The 21,931-nt window shown below is 52.8% G+C and overlaps 10 protein-coding genes across 10 annotated transcripts; 6 read left to right on the forward strand and 4 right to left on the reverse strand.

The window, feature by feature from the left end:
- Positions 1-665: 665 nt before the first annotated feature.
- Positions 666-2,573, reverse strand: UMAG_10405 (uncharacterized protein; the record flags this gene model as incomplete). The annotated part of the gene is made up of 1 exon (XM_011392457.1): positions 666-2,573. The coding sequence occupies one exon, from the start codon at positions 2,571-2,573 to the stop codon at positions 666-668; it is 1,908 nt and encodes a 635-aa protein (XP_011390759.1).
- Positions 2,574-3,328: 755 nt separating this feature from the next.
- On the reverse strand, positions 3,329-5,326 carry UMAG_10406 (uncharacterized protein; the record flags this gene model as incomplete). The annotated part of the gene is made up of 1 exon (XM_011392458.1): positions 3,329-5,326. The coding sequence occupies one exon, from the start codon at positions 5,324-5,326 to the stop codon at positions 3,329-3,331; it is 1,998 nt and encodes a 665-aa protein (XP_011390760.1).
- Positions 5,327-6,418: 1,092 nt separating this feature from the next.
- On the forward strand, positions 6,419-7,219 carry UMAG_04223 (putative glutaredoxin; the record flags this gene model as incomplete). The annotated part of the gene is made up of 1 exon (XM_011392400.1): positions 6,419-7,219. One exon carries the CDS (start codon positions 6,419-6,421, stop codon positions 7,217-7,219), a length of 801 nt encoding a protein of 266 aa, XP_011390702.1.
- A 121-nt stretch (positions 7,220-7,340) lies between these two features.
- UMAG_10407 (uncharacterized protein) lies at positions 7,341-8,291 on the reverse strand (the record flags this gene model as incomplete). Its single annotated transcript, XM_011392459.1, has 1 exon — positions 7,341-8,291. One exon carries the CDS (start codon positions 8,289-8,291, stop codon positions 7,341-7,343), a length of 951 nt encoding a protein of 316 aa, XP_011390761.1.
- A 585-nt stretch (positions 8,292-8,876) lies between these two features.
- On the forward strand, positions 8,877-10,283 carry UMAG_04224 (kinetochore-associated Ndc80 complex subunit NUF2; the record flags this gene model as incomplete). The annotated part of the gene is made up of 1 exon (XM_011392401.1): positions 8,877-10,283. One exon carries the CDS (start codon positions 8,877-8,879, stop codon positions 10,281-10,283), a length of 1,407 nt encoding a protein of 468 aa, XP_011390703.1.
- A 310-nt stretch (positions 10,284-10,593) lies between these two features.
- Positions 10,594-13,140, reverse strand: UMAG_04225 (uncharacterized protein; the record flags this gene model as incomplete). The annotated part of the gene is made up of 1 exon (XM_011392402.1): positions 10,594-13,140. One exon carries the CDS (start codon positions 13,138-13,140, stop codon positions 10,594-10,596), a length of 2,547 nt encoding a protein of 848 aa, XP_011390704.1.
- Positions 13,141-13,553: 413 nt separating this feature from the next.
- On the forward strand, positions 13,554-14,984 carry UMAG_04226 (putative RuvB family ATP-dependent DNA helicase reptin; the record flags this gene model as incomplete). Its single annotated transcript, XM_011392403.1, has 1 exon — positions 13,554-14,984. One exon carries the CDS (start codon positions 13,554-13,556, stop codon positions 14,982-14,984), a length of 1,431 nt encoding a protein of 476 aa, XP_011390705.1.
- A 780-nt stretch (positions 14,985-15,764) lies between these two features.
- On the forward strand, positions 15,765-17,159 carry UMAG_04227 (mitochondrial 37S ribosomal protein mS38; the record flags this gene model as incomplete). The annotated part of the gene is made up of 1 exon (XM_011392404.1): positions 15,765-17,159. One exon carries the CDS (start codon positions 15,765-15,767, stop codon positions 17,157-17,159), a length of 1,395 nt encoding a protein of 464 aa, XP_011390706.1.
- Positions 17,160-18,655: 1,496 nt separating this feature from the next.
- Positions 18,656-20,013, forward strand: UMAG_04228 (uncharacterized protein; the record flags this gene model as incomplete). Its single annotated transcript, XM_011392405.1, has 2 exons — positions 18,656-18,685; positions 18,787-20,013. 2 exons carry the CDS (start codon positions 18,656-18,658, stop codon positions 20,011-20,013), a joined length of 1,257 nt encoding a protein of 418 aa, XP_011390707.1.
- A 589-nt stretch (positions 20,014-20,602) lies between these two features.
- Positions 20,603-21,499, forward strand: UMAG_04229 (uncharacterized protein; the record flags this gene model as incomplete). The annotated part of the gene is made up of 1 exon (XM_011392406.1): positions 20,603-21,499. The coding sequence occupies one exon, from the start codon at positions 20,603-20,605 to the stop codon at positions 21,497-21,499; it is 897 nt and encodes a 298-aa protein (XP_011390708.1).
- Between the last annotated feature and the right edge of the window lie 432 nt (positions 21,500-21,931).

Here is a 21,931-nt window from a genome sequence, read left to right on the forward strand (position 1 = left end):
AGCGTGTGTCGTGTGGTCACACTGAACAAAACTTGAAATCAAAATTCCTGAATTGGTACAAAGGTTTGTAATCAACATGTTTGATAAGATTAGAAAGGTGCACAATATTGACGTCAGAAGGCGTACTCAAAGAGCAGCGTGTAGAGAGAGACTCACACACGCGCGACTGTATCTAGTTACTCGTGACTGATGCCAAAAGTCCCTCCTACTTGTTTGTTCCAGAAACAGCAGTGACGAGTGTTGGCGACAATCACAAATGATGTTGACCGTAGCTCGTTTGCAGGAAAACACGAGCAACATATCCGTTCGATAGAGCGCGCCGGTCAGGAGACGACAATCGAGCGGATGCCACATGGTAAATGAAGCACAGCCACCGCTCGACAGCCTACCTCGTGCCTGTTTTGCTCACCCGAGCATTTTTGCCAAGACCCTCTTCTCCGCGTCTTACTCGCTTCTCGCAGCAGTGATCCGCTTGCCTCTCGAGCAGCTTCTGTATAAGAATCCCTCGTCGCCGTACGGCTCTGCCAGCATGTACTAGGAAGAGTATCGGCTCTCAAGCGCTATCACAATGGCAAACTCTTGTGTGCTTTATTGAAATGGTCGTAAAAATACAAATGCGATCCAACGTTGTCCAAGGAGCGAAGAGAAAGGAGATCTTAAGATGATTACGAGCGATTCCTGCTGTTGCTCGATCGTGCACCTGAACGGTGCGGTGAAGACTTCACGAAGATCGACGAGAGTGCAGCAGGTGATGCTCGTGCTAAGTGGGGATCTTGAATGGGTGGTCCAGCCATGCCACTGCTGTGACTGCTGTAGGTGCTGTGCTGTCGAACCGGCGTTGGTCCGCCTCTGTCTGCGATCTTGGTGGTGACATACCTGAGCGTGGATTGATCAGTCTTGTTCGAAGGCGTCGCGGATAACGACGGAAGCGGGCTGGTGCGTGCTGATGAGACAGCCTCCTTTGACGCATCGCTAGTCCGCGCACGTTTAGCTTGAATCAACCTCACACCACCACAGTTCGCTGCTCCAGTCTGAACCGATGGCGCTGCACCTGGAGGCGAGCTCATTGGCGAACAAGCCGCAGCGTTTGAGCTGCTGCCACTTGTCTTCGATAATGCGTCTCCACTCTTTGAGCTGCTGCCATAAGCACGTTTCACACCTCTGACTTCCACTGTCGAGACATTGCTGAAATCTCTGCGAGGACTGCTGCTACTGCTCGCACCGGCTGAAGAAGGTCGAGCGGAGCCGAAAAAATCGAGCTTGCGTCGCTCGAAACGCGCGATGTCCGGTGGCGGTGATGATGATGATGGGATGAGGCGGACGGAGCTGTCTGCAGATAAGTGCAGGGATGCAGCAAGTCCGGATCCCTCGATTCCACGTCTTGAGTTTGAAGAAGAGGAAATCGAATTGAGAGGTGGCGCTGCTGCCACTTCGTGCGGTCTGAAGCGTGCGATCGAGGGCGCTAGTATCGAGTCTGCCAGATGCTTCGTGCCATCGGTATCTGATCGTTGCAGACCACCCGTTGTGCTTCTGCGGGACGCTGGTGCAGTTGCCGATGATCCATTCGTTGCTCTGCCGCGTTCATTTACAGACGAGTCGCTACCAACTAATGGCCCTGAAAACTCCCTCATCTTGGCCAACCCTTGGCTTGCTGCATCCAACACCCTCCTTGGAGCTACCATAGGCCGCACGATCTGCCTCACCTCCACTCCTGCTGCTTCCGGCGCAATCTCGACTCCGACCGCTTTACTCCTCCCCTGCGTCTGGAACGACCACCTCCCATTACGAGGTGCCGTCAGCTTGGCTTGCGCAGCGCTCCCGGACCTTGCCTTGTTCAACAAACTTTGACCTTTGCTCTTCCCGCCCGCTCCTGCAGCAGCGATTGCCATACCGAATTTTTTCCCACCCGCCCTCGCTGTTTTGGCCATCATCGGCCGATCTCTTACTACGAGTTTCTTGGCTTCTTTTTCGGCTCGATGCTGTTCGTACTTATCCTTAATGCGTCTGGCAGCGTCGACTTTGGCCTGTTCGCTTTCTCCCTTGGTGCGGAAGTACAGTCTGCGCCAACTCTTGGGTTCTTTCGCCGGTGGTTTTGCCGATGGTGAAGCATCTGACCCACATGTTGATGGTGGTGTGTATTTCTTTCGGAGCTCGATGAAGTCGCGTAAACAGTTGCGTTTCCAGATTTCATCGGAATGCTCGAGCAGATGTGGTGAAGCGTCTTCGAGAGAGATGAGCTGGTCGATTCTGCATTCTTCCAGGATCGGTTTGGCGTGATGATAGGGTAGGACGCCCAGGTCTTGCACTGATGAGATGTTTCGCAGAATGACACGAAGACACATTGAATACAGGCTGTTGACGCCCGATGTTCGATGAGCTTGTGGATGCGATTGACGTGATGTGGCAGCATCGGCAAGGAAAATGGTTGGGGTGGTATGCGGCAGAGGTGAAGCAGGATCAAACTCGGATTGCTGAAGCTCTTCAGGTTGGCCCCAGTTGCCAGTCACTTGATACGAAGCTTCTTTGAGACCCATCATGCCTGGCGGCTCAGGAGAGCGCCTCCAGTCCTTCATGCTGATATCCTTTCGGCTGCCCTGCAAGTGTAGCAATGTCGCAACGATGTTATTGGGAACAAGAAGCTGCTGCTCAACTTGCGTCATGAAAGTCGTCAGCTCCGTGCACGTTAGGTAGAAGCCGCATCGTTTGGTAGTGAGTGGTGTTGCATCGTGACCTCTGATCTCGACATTGGTCTAGATACCATGTGAAGCTGGATCCGATCACCAAGCGGCAAGAAACCCGTGTTGTGCGGCTTCGATGGCGCTGATGGATGCGAGCTCGTTGAAACGGAGACCTGTCGCTGGCACTCGATGTTTTTGGTGTGGAGAATCTCAAATCGATGGCGGTTGTGAAACGACGGAGTTTACACGAATTGTGGAACTTGAACTTGATCTAGTTAACTTAACCACAAAACACGAATCGTGAATACAGCTTCCTTCACCACGAGAAAAGCAACTTAGAGAAAAATAGTCGCGGCAGTACAGCGCGTCCTGTTCTACGGTCAATGTGAAAGTCACGAGTGACAGCCTTGCAGCGTCTCCCATATCGAGTCTGTCCAGAAAATCTCACCAACGAGCCTGCTCAATCACGAATGTCAACGCCCGACCCTAGCGTACAGTACACGCTGATACAGACTCCAAAGACTGTCGATAACAAGAGCAAGATTCAGACATTGACGTTGACTAACTAGTAGAGTCTTTTACGATGCGGTGGAAAGAGAGTTGAGATTGATCACACGCCTATCCTCCACTCTGGCATTGCCCAATCGGGTCTACAACACCAAGGCGGCCGCCTCGCCAGTCTTTACCTTACGCTTATACTCTTCTCTTGCATTCTTTATGGTACTGCGAACGTCCTTACGCGCCAATGCGTCCTTGGCCCAAAATAGCAGCGCATTGTCATCCTCTGGCACAAAGAAGCTGCTAAGCGCGCTGAGGATCGTCTCGAAATCAGCATCTGGCTCCAGAATCACCCCTCTATGGGCCCAGATGATACCTAGCGCTACAAGGCTGATGACATCCTGACCATCCAACAACCAGGCGTCCCACACACGCAGCTGCGTCTCGAATGGGATCGAATTGGAGAACAATGTGATGAACCATTTGGTGGCGTACGAGCTGGACACCACCATCTGTTCGTCAAATACCTCCACCAATTCAGGCATGTATTTGCGCAGCAGCTGATCCTGTACGAACAAATTTTCGACAAGTCCAGGAAATCCAGGTGCAAAGGTGGAATGCAAATTAAGGTGGTTGTGCATCATGGTCATGGCAGCGTATGCTCGTTCGGGACTGAAATAGCACAGCAGCGTCGCAGCAATAGGTCCCATACCTTGACAGTACCCGCACTGGTCGCACAGCATCGACATGGCATGCAGCACATGGAACAAAGCTCGCTGGCCCTGGCCGTATCGTGTGTGAAACTGAATATGCCCAGAGATGGTGCGCGGGACATCGAGATCGATCTGTACGTCGTGTGAGCTTGGCGTTGATTTCAGGCGTTCAAAGCTTTCAGCGTCGGCTTGAACAAGTGAGACCGGTGTCGACGCAGCAGCTTTCTGCAAGTGCGGCTTGGCGAGCGAGTACGACTGGCGACCTTCTTGTGTTTGTTGACGATAATGTAGCAAAGCAGACCAAGCTGCTGATCGCCAGCGATCCGGAATTCCCTTGTAGACCCTCCGCCGTAATTTGCGATTGATGCCATCGGTGAAGTCGAATTGGACAGCATTGTGACCCTGATCACGACTCTTGATGATCAGCATGCGAGCCCATTTGGCTGTGCGCTCCTGTTCACGTTGACGATGTACGATGTCGGCTGAAGCTCGAGCCTGCTGAATATCGGCAGGTGCCTTGGTCTGATCGTTGTCGTTGGCGTGTGAGGGTGTACTGGTGGTAGGTAAATTGGTGGGTTGCGAGGTCCCTTGTGTTGCTCTGCCCCGAGAGCCTCTTTTCGGGAGCGTTTCGTCGAAGAGGCTGGATGGCAATAGGGTAGTCTTGTGGCGCGCATTTTTGACACTATCCGAGAAGAAGCCGTACCTGTCAACATTAGCTATAAGCTCTTGTCGCTTCTTTTCTGCGAGTTCTTGACGACGTCTGCGTTCGTTGGTCGACAGAAACGTGTTGGTGGACAGAGTCACTCCTGCATTGTTGGACGGGCGCAATGAAAGCCTGGAGAGATCGCCGTTGGCATCTCGACGCGTTGTGTGCAGAGAGCCGACCGACATGACACTCCTGGTGCCCCCGCAGGTGGTCAGTGATGACGTTGGTGGTGTATGACCATTGACACCAGCCGCGGTAGGAGCGGGCTGGAGAGGTGCTTTGTTTGTATCTTGAGAGACTATAGTGCTGCCCGGACGCGAGAGAGCAGCTTCCTCCCAAGCAGACAGGCCACTCTTTTCTCTAGTGTACTCTTTGCCGTCCGAGAAACCATCGTCTGGTACGCCGGCTATAGCAAAGTGTGCGTACGTCCTTCGGACGAATTCAGCGTCGGATTCAGCAGGGGAGCTGAACTGGTTGGCTAGCCACTCTGGCGCCTGGGAGCCCTCTTCCGGGGCTGAAGATCTGCGTATTCTGGGCGATGTAGGAAGCGGAGGTGCTAAAGTCGAATCAGGAGGATCCGCTCCTGGATCTGGCGATGTCGGGGCCGTCTTTGGCCGGAATTTGGACGGCAGGACACGAAGAGACATGGTTCTGGAAGCAGACTTGGTGTGCTTCTTGATTGGTCGAGCTTGGTCTGCTACTACACCAAGTTCCGATGCTTCGAGCGTCATGCTGTCGATCTTATGCGACGCTTTTCAGCGTGATTCGAGCTTCGAGCCTCAAGCTTCGAGCACGATTTAGGGTTAAAGGATTGTGAGCGCAGCTCTCGTGCGCAAAAGTGTGATGCCCACTGATGCAAGAGCTTAAGGCAGTGTCATGGTGCGATGCATGCTGAGACGGATGATTCAAGTCCAATGGTTTCTAGAAAGTAGAATCGAAGACCAACGTTTGCCTGCTTGCCTTAGATGAGTGTCGATTTCGAGTGCCAGCTCGAGTTGAACAGTTGCGTCGCTTAGGTTGTCGTTCAGGAGACGAACAAGTTTGCGTCTTCACTTCATGATGAATAGAGTGTAGCCCGTTGGCGGAATGAGTTGTTGGATGCGTGGTGGGCGAGAGGCAAGAGAGCCATGCCCAATTTCAGCCAAGTGTTGACCCAGCCAGGGCATAAGCCGAGATCAACACACGCAGGAGTTGGAACCCTGCAGCTCCGCCGTTTCCCCTGCTTCTAAGCTAACTCTAATGTTAAGTTAACTTAGTTGCAAGTTCAGGACGTGTCGAAACGTTTGAATCGGCCCGTTTGATGAACAGATGATCACCGATTTGTTCACAGAGTGTAACACGGATTTAGCGATCTCAACGGGACTTGAGCCGAAAGAAGGAAAAATAAGACGCCATCCTTTGCGCCGATTGGCTGCTGTGGGCCACCTCAATAATCAGCGAGACCGTCGTGCGTAGATTCCGCTCGAATCTACGGTCTCGAATTTATCAGATTTTCAGGCACACTGACGACTCACACTCGTGACTGACAAGGAAATTACTGGCGAATCGTGAACCGTGAACACGAAATCAATTTGTAGAATTACGAAGCAGCGGTTAGGTGGCGCGCAGTTCTGGCCAGAATCTGCCAATCATGAATCATAAGCCTACACCTCTAGCTTCCACTCGATCATTGCCATTACCAACAGACCCGCTCTTCTCTTTCGGATTCGACGCTAGTGTCCACGTTCACCAACAGAATCTCTCACTACCGTGTTCGGCATCCATCCAGTCCATTATTCCCGCCGTATCATCCGCATCGCTTCCACTAATTGTCCCAACAAACAATGTCTGCCGAAGCAGGACCCAGCAACCTCGTCGAGGTCACCTCGCCCGAGCACTTTACCGAGATCATGCAGAAGGACTTGACTCGGATCTCGCTGCTCAACTTTCATGCTCCGTGGGCCGAGCCATGCAAACAGATGAACGAAGTGGTCCGCGAGATCGCCATCAAGTATCCTCAAGTGCTGTGTCTCGAAATCGAGGCAGAGTCTCTTCCGGATGTCTCTGAATCCTTCGACATCGAGGCAGTACCCTCGTTTGTATTGCTTCGTGGTCACACGCTCCTCTCTCGCATCAGCGGTGCCAACGCTTCTGCCCTCTCGGCAGCTGTCGCAACACACGCTGCTTCCGCTCGATCCAACGGCACTGGCAGTGTCTCCAAGACCTCGGCCGCCCCACGTGCTGCGTCAGACGTCTACGACGCTTCAAGTTCCAAACGTAACGGCGCTTCCACCTACGCTGACGAGGAAGACGAGGAAAATGTTGTGCCCGAGACAGAAGAGGAAATCTTTGCGAGGTGCAAAAAGCTCATGGAACAGAGCAAGGTGATGCTTTTCATGAAGGGCGACCCGGACACACCGCGTTGCGGTTTCAGCCAGAAAACGGTCAACCTTTTGCGACAAGAAAAGGTTGATTTCGGCCACTACGACATTCTCAAGGACGAAAATGTACGACAGGGTCTTAAGAAGCTCAATGAATGGCCTACTTTCCCACAGATCATTGTCAATGGCGAGCTTATCGGTGGTCTTGACATCCTCAAGGAGAGCATCGAGAGCGGAGAGTTCCAAGAGATGCTCCATGCTTGAACATGATCATTTCCATTTGATACCGTTCCGATTCGTTGTCTTGTACATTAGTCATTCTTTGCAATAGCTATCGATTTGGGTCTTCCTATCATTTATGAGTGCTGGAACGGTGTTGTCATTGCTAAAGCTTCCAAATCTCGATTCCTTCCCAGTCGTCTCGGGACCACTTTGATCCGTCACCGAGCGAGTCAAAAATCTTGCGAATGCGTTTTGCGGGGACCTGCTTGAATGCAAGCGAAAATTCTTGGCTTGCAATGCGGAGGGCTTCCGTGATGTGCGACGGATCTCTTCGTTCCAAGGCGAGCAACACTGTGGGGTGGGAATCCTCTTGAGGTCGGTAAAGGTGAGAGATGGTGGACAGCAATGGATGCACAAGCGATGGCTCATAGATTGTGTCTGCTGTCATGATCAGATCAAAGCTTTGCTGGTTCGACACCGAACTGGACGGTTCTAGTGGAGGTTGCTTGGATGTGCTCGGAAGACCGAATTCCGAGTGCCACTGCCAGTATTCAGAGGGAATGGTCCAATCGAGCTCGCATACATGTACCTGATCTGCTGCTACCGCACCCGAGTTGAAGAGCTGATAGAGTCCAATTTCGATATTGGGTCTGAGCACAGAGTCGAGCACAGGCGGAATATCAGTTGCGACCACCTGCCAACCGAGCCTTGCCATCAGAAGCGAGAGCAAGCCTGTGCCAGACCCCAGCTCGAGCACTCTTTTCCGTGTTGATCTTGCGCTGCTCTTATGGTGCGTCACTGCGTAGTTATGCAGCAGATAAGATGAGAGTATCTGCGATGATAGCCATAGCGAGGACCCTGTGCTATTGGTATAATTGCGCTGCATCAACCTAAAAGAGGTGTCGATAGAGGGAAAGCGATAGACTAGCTCGGCGAGATGCTTGGTTTGATGAGCAGGTAGATTGACAGCGTCCTTGTACGCTACCAGGCTGTTTGTGCTGCCAGCTTCGTCTGTATCGCTATCCGACTGTTGAACATGCCGCTCCTTACTAGCCGCAGTGTCATTGTTGAGGTTGGATGCACCTCGCTGTGCTCGCGCATGTTTTCGAGGCATCTCGATGCTGCTATTAGCCAGCCGTGGTACCGGCTTTTGAGAGTGTTGGTGAGACGTTGACAATTTGCATCGCTCCGTGCACGCTTTGGTGGGAAGAGTCAAGGAACATAGCCAAGTGCATCGGTCGTGGATCCTCGGTGAGGAAGACTCATCAACTCTCACTCACCGTTGAAGCAAGGCCGTCGTGCATGACATGTGGAGTGGAGCTGGTCAAGTCACGTGCCGGGAGCGTGTTGGATGCGATTTTCGAGGTAAACTCTCAACAGCTCAAACCACGATTGTCACAGCGCGAAACGCGTCTCGACTGGTGAGAGCAACACTCGAAATCAACCGCAGCAGCTTTCCAGAGCTTGGAAATTTGGATGGGCTGGGACAGAGAACAACACACAAACACGCACACACACACCGACAGCTGCAGAGCGACACGATTCAACTTGATCGTTGACCATCACCACTTCAAACGACACCAACCTCCAGCTGCAATCACTCCCACTTGCGCATCGTCGACACTCCTGACATCTAAATTTACGGCTTGTCACGGTTGCACGCTTGTTGTTATCCGCACACGCCTCGACCGTGATCACCATGGCGTCAACTGCCAATCCAGCATACCCGACTTCGTCGGCGCGCGTTCCGCCTGATGCGGTCAAAGGAAGCCGAGATGGTAATTACTCGTCTTTTCCGGTCGTCAAGATTGACGAACTTCTCGGCGTTCTCTTCGAGATGGGACTGTCGATTTCTCCTGAAGACCTTCAAAAGCCGCAAGGACACGTCGCACACAGAGTCTTTGTCGCCTTCTTGGAGTGTCTCTCTGGAACAACAACAGAGATGATGGATGGCAGGCGCCACGAAGCACTCGCAACTGCCGAGTACAGAGAGCTGTACGAGGATGGCTTGCAAATGCTCATGTTTTTTCGCGAGGTCAAGGACATGATGAATGCTGCGACGCTTTACGACTTCACGCTTCAGGATCTCACACGTCCCAACCCGAAGCGTTTCCGACGTCAGATGTCGGCGCTAGTTAACTTCTACCGTTTTCGCTCGGATCGAATCGTAGAGTTTGAAGAGCTCGTCACCGGCTCCGAGGATCTCGAAAACAAACGCAACGAGATCGAAGACGATATTGACCGTCAACGAAGCGAATTGGCGCGATTCAAAGCCGAGCGAGAGCTCGACGAGCCCAAGGTGAAGGAACTACAGCGCATCAATTCCGAGATCACCGATAACCTCTTGGCAGCACGGAACCAGCAGAAGGAGACCATGGAAGAGCTCGAGGAACTCAAGAAACGCAAAGATACGCTTGCCGTCAAGCACGCTGAACTGGCGCAGGACAAGTTCCAGATCTACGAAAAGATCACCTACCTCGAGGCACGTGTAGTTTCGAGTCCAAGCAAGATGAAGAACAGCGTGCGTGAGCTCGGAGAGCAGCTCGAAAAGGACACTGTCTCGCTGCAAGAGACGCTGAAGAAAGTGGAAGAGTTCAAGCGGAACTTGGAAACGCTCGAGACGCTCAGCAACGATCTCGAGAGTTGCATGAACGCGATGCACGAGGTCAACTTGGAAATCGTCAAGGGCAAGGAAGAGGTTCAGAACCAAGCCGACCTGCAAACCTTATCGCAGGGCATCAACAACCAATTGGCGTCGCTGAAACATTCACTCGAGATGGCCCAGTACGAAATGAAGAGGCTCGAGGACAAGCAAAACCGCAACCGCAAGACGCTGATGGACATCACCGAGAAGCACACCAAGAAGATGGAGAATTTGCAGGCTGATTTTGAGCACGCCAAGCAGGAGAGAAACAGGAAGAACCACCTGGCAGAGGTCAAGAATGCCGAGTCGGAAAAGATCGAGGCCAAGATGGCCGAGTTGGAAGAGGCGTACGAGGGATACCAGAAAAAGATGATTCGGCAAAAGGATGCGATCGAGACGGCAGTGAGGTTGTACATCAGCACGCTGACCAACTCTCTCCAGCTCGAACGCTTCCAGCCATAATGGATGTGAGCTCGATATTTTCATACCCTATCGGCTACGTTTCCCGATTCTTGGTCCCACGCTGTGGCCGTTACAGACACTGTTGTATTCGTGATTCCTTCCTGGTCCCATTTCTCGTAACTGTACTTGTAATCGTGAATGCCGAATTCGATCGACTTGTTTCGATCGTATGCTCACGTCCGGATGTGCCGATAGCGTGCCTCTTGTTCCTCTTCTATAGGGTTCACAACCACGGACATGGTCTTCGAAAACGAAAGGAGAGCAAAGGGCCAAGTGGACATGTTGCACCTCATCTGAATTGCATTCACGATTACGACAACCTCAAACCCCTTACACTTCGAACCTCGGCCATGCTCAAGCGCCATGAGACACCCGAAGCCACGGCATTCTGATATAGATCGCCCTCGTCATCATCGCCATCCAGATTGAGCACATAACTCATCTGTTGCAACCTACTAAATCTCTCCCTCACGGGTAGTGTAGTCTGCGACTCTAGGAAGGCCATGATCGCTCTGATATCTTTATCAAATTTGAGTGCGCCCAGTTCGGTAAATCGCATACCCATCACCAGAGCTTCCCACGGTTTGAGCAGTGCATCGAGCGCCATCCCCACATAGGTGTTGAAGTTGGTATCGGTGAAAGCGCCACGGAAATGGTGGAAGAGCAGGTCCCAGGATTTTACGAATCGACGTCGGACGAGATCGCGCGCTTCGGCATGCGAGTAGGATTCATCATCGAGCACGTACGATACCTCGCGATAGGTATCGAGCAGCAACGCGCGCAAACGCGGTGCGGTGAGTTGCGTGAATAGATGCTCGATCTCGGTCCGTAACGATGAACGCATCCGGTTCACCAACTGTGACAAGCTAGACACGGCGGCCAAAGCCTCACCCATCTCAGTCGGCTCGAACAAGCGCGCCAACGACGGTTCATGTCCCACTTCGGCCAGAACCCGAGTCATGTAAGTACAACTCACATCGAGCACGTTGAGATAGGTGATGAAGACGGTACGCATCTCTCGACTCGCTGCATCTTTGCGTGGCCCATCCACCGTCATGGAACCGGAAACGCTTCGCCAGAGTGTCTCCATCTTGCGTACGATCACTTCGATGTAGTCTTGTTCCACAGCAGTCTTGACCGCTCGCACCATCTCGTCGAGCGTGTTGAGTGAAGCTGTGGAGAGGATACGAGCCAAGACGGTGCGGATGACGTAGAACGCGTCGTCGAGGATCGAAGACGTATAGGGCCGTGAGGTGGTATCGGGCTGGTCGATGCGGAAGGCTTTTTCAAGCGAGTTGCGGAGATACCATGTTTCCATTGGGACGTAGGTGGTTTTCATCGACTCGAGTACTTCTTGGCCCAATTTGGATGTGGCTGCGTGGTCGATGGGTTCAGCCGCAGCCGCAGCATCATCGTCGTCGTTCTGGTCTGCGCCGTTGGGCAGTGCAGCGCTGACACTGGAGGCGATCGAGCTGCGTCGATCAACAGAGGTGCGGCGGAAGTCCTTGAGCGGCTCATCTGCTTGCGCTTCGCGTTCATCTTTCAATGCCTTTTGCCGGTTAGTCTGGCCTCCCGCTGCGTCTTGCTGTTCTGGTGCCAGTCGACTCTGCAAGAAGCGCTGATACAATCCCCATCGAGACGACATGGCGGCTAACTCGGTCAAGAGTCGATCGACTTCGCGTCCGTCAGGACCTGCCGGCTCATCGAACGAGCTGTTCGCCGTTGATCCCGCCGCCGGACTCGCCGTTCGGCCCGGAACACCAAAGGATGCTCGGAACGTAGATTGCTGTGTCTTGTTCGCCACCACTGCGCCCGTGAACCGGTAGGCCCGCACTTCGTCGAGCCTCCTTCGCACTGTGCGATCTTCGCGCCACGAATCCATGATCCTGTGTCCTAATCGATCGCACTCCTCTTGCAATCCCGGCATGACGCCCTGTGCGAAATTACCTTCTCCATAATGCCGATCGACGACAGGTTGATGCATGTCAATCAGCATGGCCAAGTGCTCAAACAGCGAAGTGAGCAGCAGAGCGAAATGCGTCGGATGCTGCGCCTTACCCGATCCAAGCGAGTCCGAGATGCTGCGACCTTTCTCACGCACCATGGAGCGAGCAAAGCTACTGTACACTTCCAGTCCTTCCTTCTTCCAACCCACCTGTGGGAACAGCTTGAAGAAGCGCGATGCCTCCTTCTCGTCCTTATTCTGCGTTGATCGGATAAAGGCGTCGGTGAAAGCAGTGAGCATGGTCTTGCGAAGCTCGAGCAGGGTGGTTTCGGGCGTGTCGGGGAGGTCGGTCGTCGGAACGACGGCTGCTGCGAATTGAGAAGAGCGGATAGCGGGATCGATGGACAGTGCTCGACGGCAGTGCATGGTGGCCATGTCCCAATCTCGATGCTCGACGGCAGAAGCGAGTAGGATTAAGGAAGATTTGAGCTCGGCAACACGAACAGCCCACTCTGAGGCTAGAGCGATGCGCTTTCTTTCTTCATCAAGCAGACGTACGCGCTCCGAGATGCGTTTTGCAACTGACGCCGAGCTCTGAAGACGTTTATCAAGTACGGCGGCTTCTTCCTGGATAAGCTGAACTTGTGGTGCCAAACCGGATATGGACCGCCTAGCGTCGGCAACGACAGGTTCCGACTCTTCAAAGAGCGATACCAGCTCGTCGTCTAGTGATGCAGAGTAGCTAGAGAGGTTAGAAAGCGCTTGGACCACCGCGGAACGGCTGGTGAGCTTGGAGATGTCAACAAGTTGCAGCGGTGGTTGGGCATCTGCGCCGCTGACCTCGTTGATGGGACCGGGCGACGTAGCTATCTTGGGACTGACCATCGCCTCTGATGGCCGTGATAATGTCATAGCGGAGAGGTTTTCATCTGTGGAAGGTGCTGTATGAAAGAATGCTGATGTTCCTCTGGAAAGGAGAAATGTGACGGTTGTATGTGTGTTCTCTGCTCAACGTTCACGATCCACGGCTCACGGTTCACAGTCACAGAGTTGTGAGTCACGAGTGTTGGTTGGTCCGAGCTTGTTCTTTGTGCTGGGCGCTCACAACGCGCTGTTTGATGTTCGCAAAAATCACAAAATCGTGAATGTGCCTGTGTGCTGCTATGTCAGTTTCAATGAGAAGGATTCATGATGGATTTCGGGAAACGATTTTTGGAAGCAATTTCAAAGCCCTCTGGGTCGCCTCTCGTCACCACCGTGCTTTGCAGATCACCTTGCAACTACACTTCCATCCATCAACTTGCTGCTCAGCTGCGTTCACAAAGATGGCGCAGATCTCTACCACTTCCGAACATACCATCCAAACTCTCGAGCGGATTGGCGCACACTCACACGTCAAAGGGCTTGGTCTCGATGATCAGCTTGAACCTCGTCCCTCTTCGCAGGGCATGGTAGGCCAGCGTGCTGCTAGGAAAGCGGCTGGCCTCATCGTCAAGATGGTTCAAGACGGACGCATTGCTGGCCGAGCCATCCTCATGGTCGGTCCCCCTAGCACAGGCAAGACTGCCATAGCGATGGGTATGGCACAAACCCTAGGCTCTGACGTTCCTTTCACCATGCTTTCGGCATCCGAAGTATTCTCGCTCGAAATGAGCAAAACCGAAGCGCTTATGCAGGCGTTCCGAAGATCTATCGGTGTGCGCATCCGTGAAGAGGCCGAGGTGGTCGAAGGTGAAGTCGTGGAAATCCAGATCGACCGATCACTGACCGGTGCCACAAAGACGGGAAAGCTGACCATCAAGACCACCGACATGGAGACCATCTACGAGCTCGGAAACAAGATGATCGACTCGTTGCAAAAGGAAAAGGTTACTGCAGGTGACGTGATCGCTATTGACAAGGCAAGTGGCCGCATCACCAAACTTGGCCGCAGTTTCACTCGTGCCCGTGATTACGACGCCATGGGCAGCGATACCAAATTTGTCCAATGTCCCGAGGGCGAGTTGCAACGCAGGAAGGATGTGGTGCATACTGTATCGCTGCACGAGATCGATGTGATCAACTCGCGAACACAAGGCTTCCTCGCGCTATTCTCAGGTGACACGGGAGAGATTAAGCCAGAGCTGCGTGACCAAATCAACATCAAAGTGGGCGAGTGGAGGGAAGAGGGCAAAGCCGAGATCGTTCCAGGTGTACTGTTTATTGACGAGGTTCACATGCTCGACATTGAGTGCTTCTCGTTCCTCAACCGGGCGCTTGAGTCGGAGCTAGCACCGCTCGTCATCATGGCCTCTAACCGTGGCATCTGCCGCATCCGTGGCACGCGCTTCCGCTCACCACACGGTATTCCCATCGACCTTCTGGACCGTGTGCTGATCATCAGTACCAAGCCATACGAGCTTGCAGACCTCAAGCAGATCCTCACCATCCGAGCGGCCGAGGAAGAAGTGTCACTCAAACCAGAAGCGCTCGAGGTTCTGACACGTATGGCGTCAGAAACATCGCTGCGCTACGCCATCAATCTTATCACCACCGCTAACCTGGCAGCCAAGCGCAGAAAGGCAGACGAAGTCGAGGTGGCTGACGTGCGCAGGGTATACAACCTCTTTGTCGATGAGAAGCGCAGCGTGCAGTATCTCAAGGAGCACGCCGAACAATTTATGAACGAGTCGGACGAGTATGGAGATATCGATGGATTGAACTCGGGCGCACCCATCATTGGACGTCAGGCTTCCGCCGGTGCTGTTCAAGCTTGAGGGCCTGAGGTTCCTCTGAGCTATTGACCTGGTCAAATGTGGTGCGTGCGCTCTGCTGTTCGATCATTCGAAGACGGCCATGCTGTGTATTATTACTCTCTCTTCTCGTTTCTCTTACCGAAAGTCCGCCTCTTCAACCTGTACAACTTGTCAGACGCTTGTCTGTACGATCAAGGCGCATATTCACGTGCGCTCGAAGCCTAAGGCTTAGTTTGTGATGAACGAGAAGCCGTTGTCAAGATACACTTACTGAGCTACTCGTCACATGATGGGCCTGATGAATTTCACTCACGACTCCCCTTAGCTCGAAGGTGATCGAAGCTTGCAATCAAGAAAAAAGCTTGAATTAGCGACGTGATCACGATTCAAATTTATTTTTGGTGAGCCGTTTCTGCTATTCGTCATTCGTCTTAACATGGGGTGTGCATGTGCACAGTCACGAGTATATCACGTCCGGCGTGACCGTACAAAAAAATAGACTCGCTCACTCACGACTCTTATCGCTGCTGCCAAGTCACGAGTTGCTGAGCTGCGATTTTCAATTCGTGATTGCACCCTCGTTCTGTATCGTCGCTTGCACCTTTGGTTCTTTTTTCCATCGCCATCTCCACAATCAACCACCGATAGCATTTCCATCGAAATAGCTCAATCAGCAGCAGCAGCTGTTAACATTCAGTCGTCCTTTGACTAGAACCACCTTGGTCCGGCCATCTCTACGTCAGCTTGGCATTACAGCATCAAGTAATCTATTGGTGCACGGCAAGGCAGACGTGGGTCAAGATGCGCGGTCGCTCCATTCATGCTCGAGCGTTGCTCAGGCAGGCGAGCTCGCACAAGAGCGCTGTCACAGCGATAGCCAATCCTTCTTCTGCGAGCATTGCTCCATCAGCGAGAGGATACATCTCGAGCTGCGGACCGCGATCGACTCGCTCGGCTTCTCGCCGCATCTCTTCTTCGGTGCTTTCGTCGTCGTCGTCCAAGTCGTCTGACAGTTCGTCTGCTTCAAATGGCGGTAACTCATCTTCTTCGAACAGCAACAACTCGGCTGCATCTTCTTCCTCGTCTGCGCCCAACGCCGCTGCCACCGAGGAGTGCATGGGATCGGCGTCTGCATCTCCTCTGGTCAAGGTCAAGGTCAACCCTGCACGTCTCGCCAAAGCCGAAACGGCGTCCGCCAACCCACCACCGTCGTCGCTTGCCAATGTTGCTTGGGAAAGCTTTTTTTCGAACGATCGCCCATTGCTGCAGCACGAGATGCTGCCTCCACGACCCAAGCGTGCTGGCGGTTTTGGCTCGTCCACTTCGCCAGCGGGCGGCTCGTTGACGGCGATTTTCACGACCGATGGCTCATTGGCTACCTTTGGCAACTTTGCAGCCGAGACGCAACAGCAGTGGAGGCGAAGGATGCGCACTATTGCGCCTGAGCGTTTCAATCAACTCTTGGATGGTCTCGCTGGGATCGAAGCGGAGGCGGACGTGGCTTGCAGCGACGATGCAGCGACACGCTGGCTCGTTTCGAGCTTCCACCCAGAATCGGATCGTGTGGCTGTTGAATCCGCCAAGCTGGAAGAAGAGGAGCGCATCAGAGAAGAGGAGGAAGAGGCCGTCCAGAACGCCTTGGAACGCGGTGAGGATCCAGAGACGGCACGTAAGCTGGGCGCTGAAGCGGACCTGATCATCCTCGGTGAACCTTACGGACCTCGTGCCGATTGGTCACGTGGTGTGGCTACCTACCTAGCTGAGAAGGGTCGTGCATACGAAGCGCCACCTGCTCCTTGCACAGGAGAGGAAGCCGTCGAGGCAGCCTCGCGACTGGAAGCGCCTCATGTTGCCAAGAGCGTGTTTTTCAGCGATGACGATCCGAATCTGATGCTATCTCACGCTTTGGTGCAGTCGACGCTGCCACTGGCGCTCAAATGGGATAAGCTGGTCGCTCAGATGGATGCTGTAGCTCTCAACGACCCTTCTCGCGCCGAAGCGGTGGTGGACACGACCAAGCTGGATGCCGAGTTGGACACGATGCGTGGCAAGCGGGTCAAAGTGAGCCCCTTGCTCGAGGCACACAACATTCTGATGGACAGTGTGAGGAGAAAGAGGAGGAAAAAGATCCGAAAGCACAAGTACAAGAAGTTGCGCAAGGCGCAGCGTGCTGAACGACAGAGGATGAAAAAGTAGTATGTCTCGGTCGCAGCTTTTCGATAGCCATGTAGTGCACTTGTACTTTTTACTACACATGACGTGATATAGAAGCCGCTTGTTTCCTTGTATGCGAAAATCGACGCGGGTGAGCAGATGATGCGGGCAAAGGTTGCCAGATGTTGGCGAATAACAGTCGTGAGTGAAATAGGACAGAGTGCAAATACGATCACGGATCGACGAGCTTGTGATGAAAGACCCGATTTTGTATGTTCGCGATAATATTTTCACGATCTTTTAGTGATATTTGCTGAACACGGCGGAGATCGACATCCGCCAACCGAGGAAACAAATTCGTACAAACCACGAATCGTGAATGGTGCTGAAGAATCACGATTTACGATTAGGGGTTAAATAAGCAGTCACGAGGTTGAAGATTACAACCCAAGTCCGATTCACGATTGGTTGTCTAGACCTCCTCACGCCTTTTGGTACAGTGGTTGAGCTTCAAGTAAAGCAGACCTGGCTTGATCGGACCCGAACAAATAATCACGAATGCTCACGACTGCGGCAATGTGGTTGATCTACTTCAATCGCGCTTGTACCTAGATGCATCTCACTTCTGTTCTATCATGTTGTCAATTTGAGTGTATCTGTGTATAAACAAGCACACTGGTACTCCCGACAACGTCCCTCTACCTGCTCCTAATTTTATCAAATGGCTGTTGGTGCTCGGATTTTTGAACCCGTGCTTGCTCTCCCTGAACAAACACGAATCAACGCAGCAGGACACGAGAGACAGCGTCAGCTTTAACTTAATGATCGGCCTCAGGATGCAAGCGTGTTTGCAAATGAACGTGAATAAAAATCAAATCAAAAATAAAATAAAATAGAACAAAAAAGAAAAGAAATCAATATTCGTGATTCAAACAAATCGTGAATACTTAGGTTAGTTGGGCGTCTTCTTCTGCGTCGGGCTGTGCGTTACATTCACGATTTGTGATTCACGATTACAACTCACGACTCGGCTCTCCTAGAGAAGGAGTGAGCGCGAGCGTGTATGTGTGTGTGTGTGTGTGCGTGCGTGTGCACAGCATTCCAGAGAAAGTCGCGATTTCGTGTCTCTGCTGCTGTCTCGAACACAAACGTGGTTCTGCCTTCAGGTTCGCTGCCAGCCAGCCAGACAGCCAGCCAGGCCAAGTACCCTCAAGTGGCAGCCATAACCGTCAAGCTGTCTCGGCTGCATCTCGACCGTTCCCATTCCGTCCAGAAAGTTGTTTGGTCAGCATCAGACTTGTCGTCTTTCCTCCACAGCTCTCCTCAGTCGATCATTTCCTCCTACTTTTGACATCATTCGCATCATCAGCGTCCGCCAATCTTTCGCTCCACTTTGGCTTGTCGTTCTTGTCAGGCTGCGTCGACATCTGGCTCCTCGACAAAATCGTGTCGAACAGGCCCAGACCAGAAGTCCTTGCCTCCCGATTTCTCGCCCACCTTCACCATCCATCTAGACAACATTTTGCACCCAAGAAACGATGGCTCGTGATCGTCTTGCGGCCATGAGGGTGAGTATCTTTGCATGCAGCAAACATCACCCCGTATCCATCACCGTACTCACCTTTGTTTACTTTCCCCCTCCCTTCTCGCACGTTTGAACTTGCACCAGGCCCAGCAAGCCGGTGGCTACGGAGGCTATGGAGGAGGCAACAACGGCTATGGAGATCACTCGTATCCCACACAGCAGCAGGGTAATGCCCAAGGCGGCTACGCTCAGCAGCATCAGCAGTCAGGATACGCTTACAACCACGCGTCGTATGATTCTCAACCTCAGGCTGGATATGCGCCACCTCAACCCACCGGATACGGACAGATGCCACAGCCGCAATCAGCCGGCTATGCTGCGACTGGAGGCGCACCTCCCAACTCTTACGAGATGCAAAGCGTGACCACCGAGAAGCCCGCCGGTGACATGAATTCGTTCTTCTCCGACATCTCTGAAATCCAGGACACCATCCGCCTCATTGACGAGAATGTCAACAAGATCTCAGACCTTCACTCGCGTTCGCTCAACAACATGGATGAGGCATCCGCCCAGTACGCTGAGCAGCAACTCGCTAGCATCCAGCAGGAGACCTCTTCGCTCACCAATGGCGTCAAGAACCGCATCAAGCTGCTCGAGTCCCAAAACAAGCGCGTTCCCGCAGGTGGCGACAAGAACGTGCGTAATACCCAGATTGGCGCCGTCAAGAACCGCTTCAAGGAGACCATCCAGCGTTATCAGCAGGTGGAACAGAGCTATCGTCAAAAATACCGCGCACGCGCCGAGCGCCAATTTCGCATTGTCAAGCCCGACGCCACACAGCAGGAAATCAAGGCGGCGCTCGACGACGACCAGAACGGTCAGATCTTCTCGCAGGCGTTGCTCAACTCGAATAGACACGGTGAGGCCAAGGGGGCGCTCCGGGAGGTACAAGAGCGACACGAAGATATCAAGAGGATCGAGCGAACCATCACGGAACTCGCGCAGCTCTTTAACGAAATGTCGATCCTCGTTGACGAGCAGGACGATGCGCTCAACGTAATCCAGGAACAAGGTGCCCAGGTCGAGACCGACATGAACCAAGGTTTGCAGCATACCAACAAGGCCGTCGACTCGGCGAGAAAAGCACGAAAGAAGCGTTGGATCTGCTTCTGGATCATCGTTATCCTCATCATCGTCATTGCTGCTATCATTGTCGCGGTCATCTGCACAAGACCGGGCAACTGCGGTCAGAGCAACGGTAACGGCAACGCTAGGAGGAGTTTGATCACCAGAGCTGTGCAGTATGGTCATGGTCTGCTCATCGAAAAGAAGGATGCTAGGGCATATTTGTTGCCTGACTTGGGCATGTGATGCGCTCCTTGGTGGTATTTTATATTAGAACAAGATGCTAGGTTCTTGTTCGCGCGCGCGCAGCTTCTCATACACACACTCGTTTGTCCAGTTTGCTCTCTTTCTTTGGCTGCGCCGCTCTTTTCGGGCGCAACTCTACGCTCGCTTTGCATGTGGGTTCTTCTCTGTCTATACTAGTCCTTTCCTTTGTGTGACCTCGGGCGCGCATGTGACGTGGCAGTGTCAGGGTGGGGACGGTGTTGCAGATCAAGATTTCAGAGTTCTGAAGGGAAATCACGAATGCAAGTTGTATCGTGAATCACAGAATTGTGGAGGGAAAATCACGACTCACGAAAATCGTGAATGGTGAGGTGAATACACGATACGATGCGTGCACATTTCCTTGATTCACGAGATTCAAAATGTTCTTGGATCTTTACGCTTGCAACTCACGACTCGTGACTGTTGCGTGTTGGATGTTGCACGTTGACGTGACGGGCGTGTGATTGACTCTTTCTTTGGTGCCTCTTCGTGTTGCTTTTAGAACTCTCTTACGAGAGCCATCGGGGGTCACAAGGGCTGGGACATTGAGCGAGGGCGAAGAGGAGCGATGTCGGTTTCACCAGTTTTGCCACGGATAGGGTCGTTGACGTCGGAAGAGATAGCGTGTTACCTTGATAGGTACGCCTCGGCTATAGCGCTGAAATCGTCGTCGTCTTCTTCTTCCTCCTCAAGCCTGGAATCTCTCGATGAGTGGTATCAATCGCTTGAGCCTTTGCGTAACATCAAAGATCTGAAGCAATCGATCTGGGACAAAGCTACGCTGCTCAAGCTGGTACGATGGAAACTTGCACGCGAAAAGCACCGACCCACTTTGCTTTCGCTCGTCTCGTCTAACCCGTCCGAGGTATGCGAACAAGTGCTGCAACGTGCAGCCAACCATCTCCTCGCCGCCCGAGTCTCGCCTAAAGCTACTCAGGATGCCACTGCTTTCAAATTGATAGACTCGACAATGAGGATTATCGCCGAACTCAAAGGCATCGGTCCAGCCACTAGCTCAGCCATCGTGGCAGCCTGGACGATCAACGGCATTTTTCAAAGCGACGAACTTGCCATGGCTGTCATGGGCAAGCATGTCAAAATCTACTATACCTGGCCGTTTTATAAAAAGTTTTACCACAACGCCTGCGACGTATGGAAACATCTGCAGCAGGCAGATGATGGCAGGGTCTTGGAGAGGCTTGCTTGGAGTATAGCTTACAATCCACCTGCTGTTGAATCCGCCCACAGTGGCCACGAGGTCGTGGTAGACGATCAACCAGAGAGTCGCTCCCATGCCGTGTCGCAGAAGGCGGTGAGTCAGGGCGAGGACAAGGCCAACGCTATATCAGAGATGACAGCGTCGAAGCGCACAAAGCGCAAAAGCAAGACCAAGACCGACCCGACAGACGACGCAGAGCCAGTCGGCCAAACCAGACGGTCTCAACGTATTCGCACGCAAGCATAATTCCCTTCTCCATCAATGTGTCGATGACGAACCTCTTTCAATGTTGACTGCCTATTGGCTGTAACGCAACAGCCTGTTCATTTCTACACGCTACGTGTGATCAGAGACAAGAATGCATCCACGTTCGTGCATCACGCATGGTGCATTTGCAGCATCCATCGACTGCTGCAGATTCATTCAACTGAACCACGAACGGCCGTTCACTTTGCTCTGCAGTCGTACACCCCATATTGTCACCATCGAAACGCTGACTGTTGCGCTCCAACACGTCGTCGTACACACCCTCGTGTAGCTCGCCCACCTTGTCAGAACTATCCGTCTGCGACAGTTTGTACCCATATGTAGTCTCTCACATTCACGATTCACGGTTGCCAAGCAAGTTCTGGCTCTCTGAGCCGTACACGCCAGCTTCCTTGTCAAAGCGATCCTGTT

This window comes from Mycosarcoma maydis, chromosome 12, assembly GCF_000328475.2.
Source record: "Mycosarcoma maydis chromosome 12, whole genome shotgun sequence".
NCBI classification, from domain to species: domain Eukaryota; kingdom Fungi; phylum Basidiomycota; class Ustilaginomycetes; order Ustilaginales; genus Mycosarcoma; species Mycosarcoma maydis.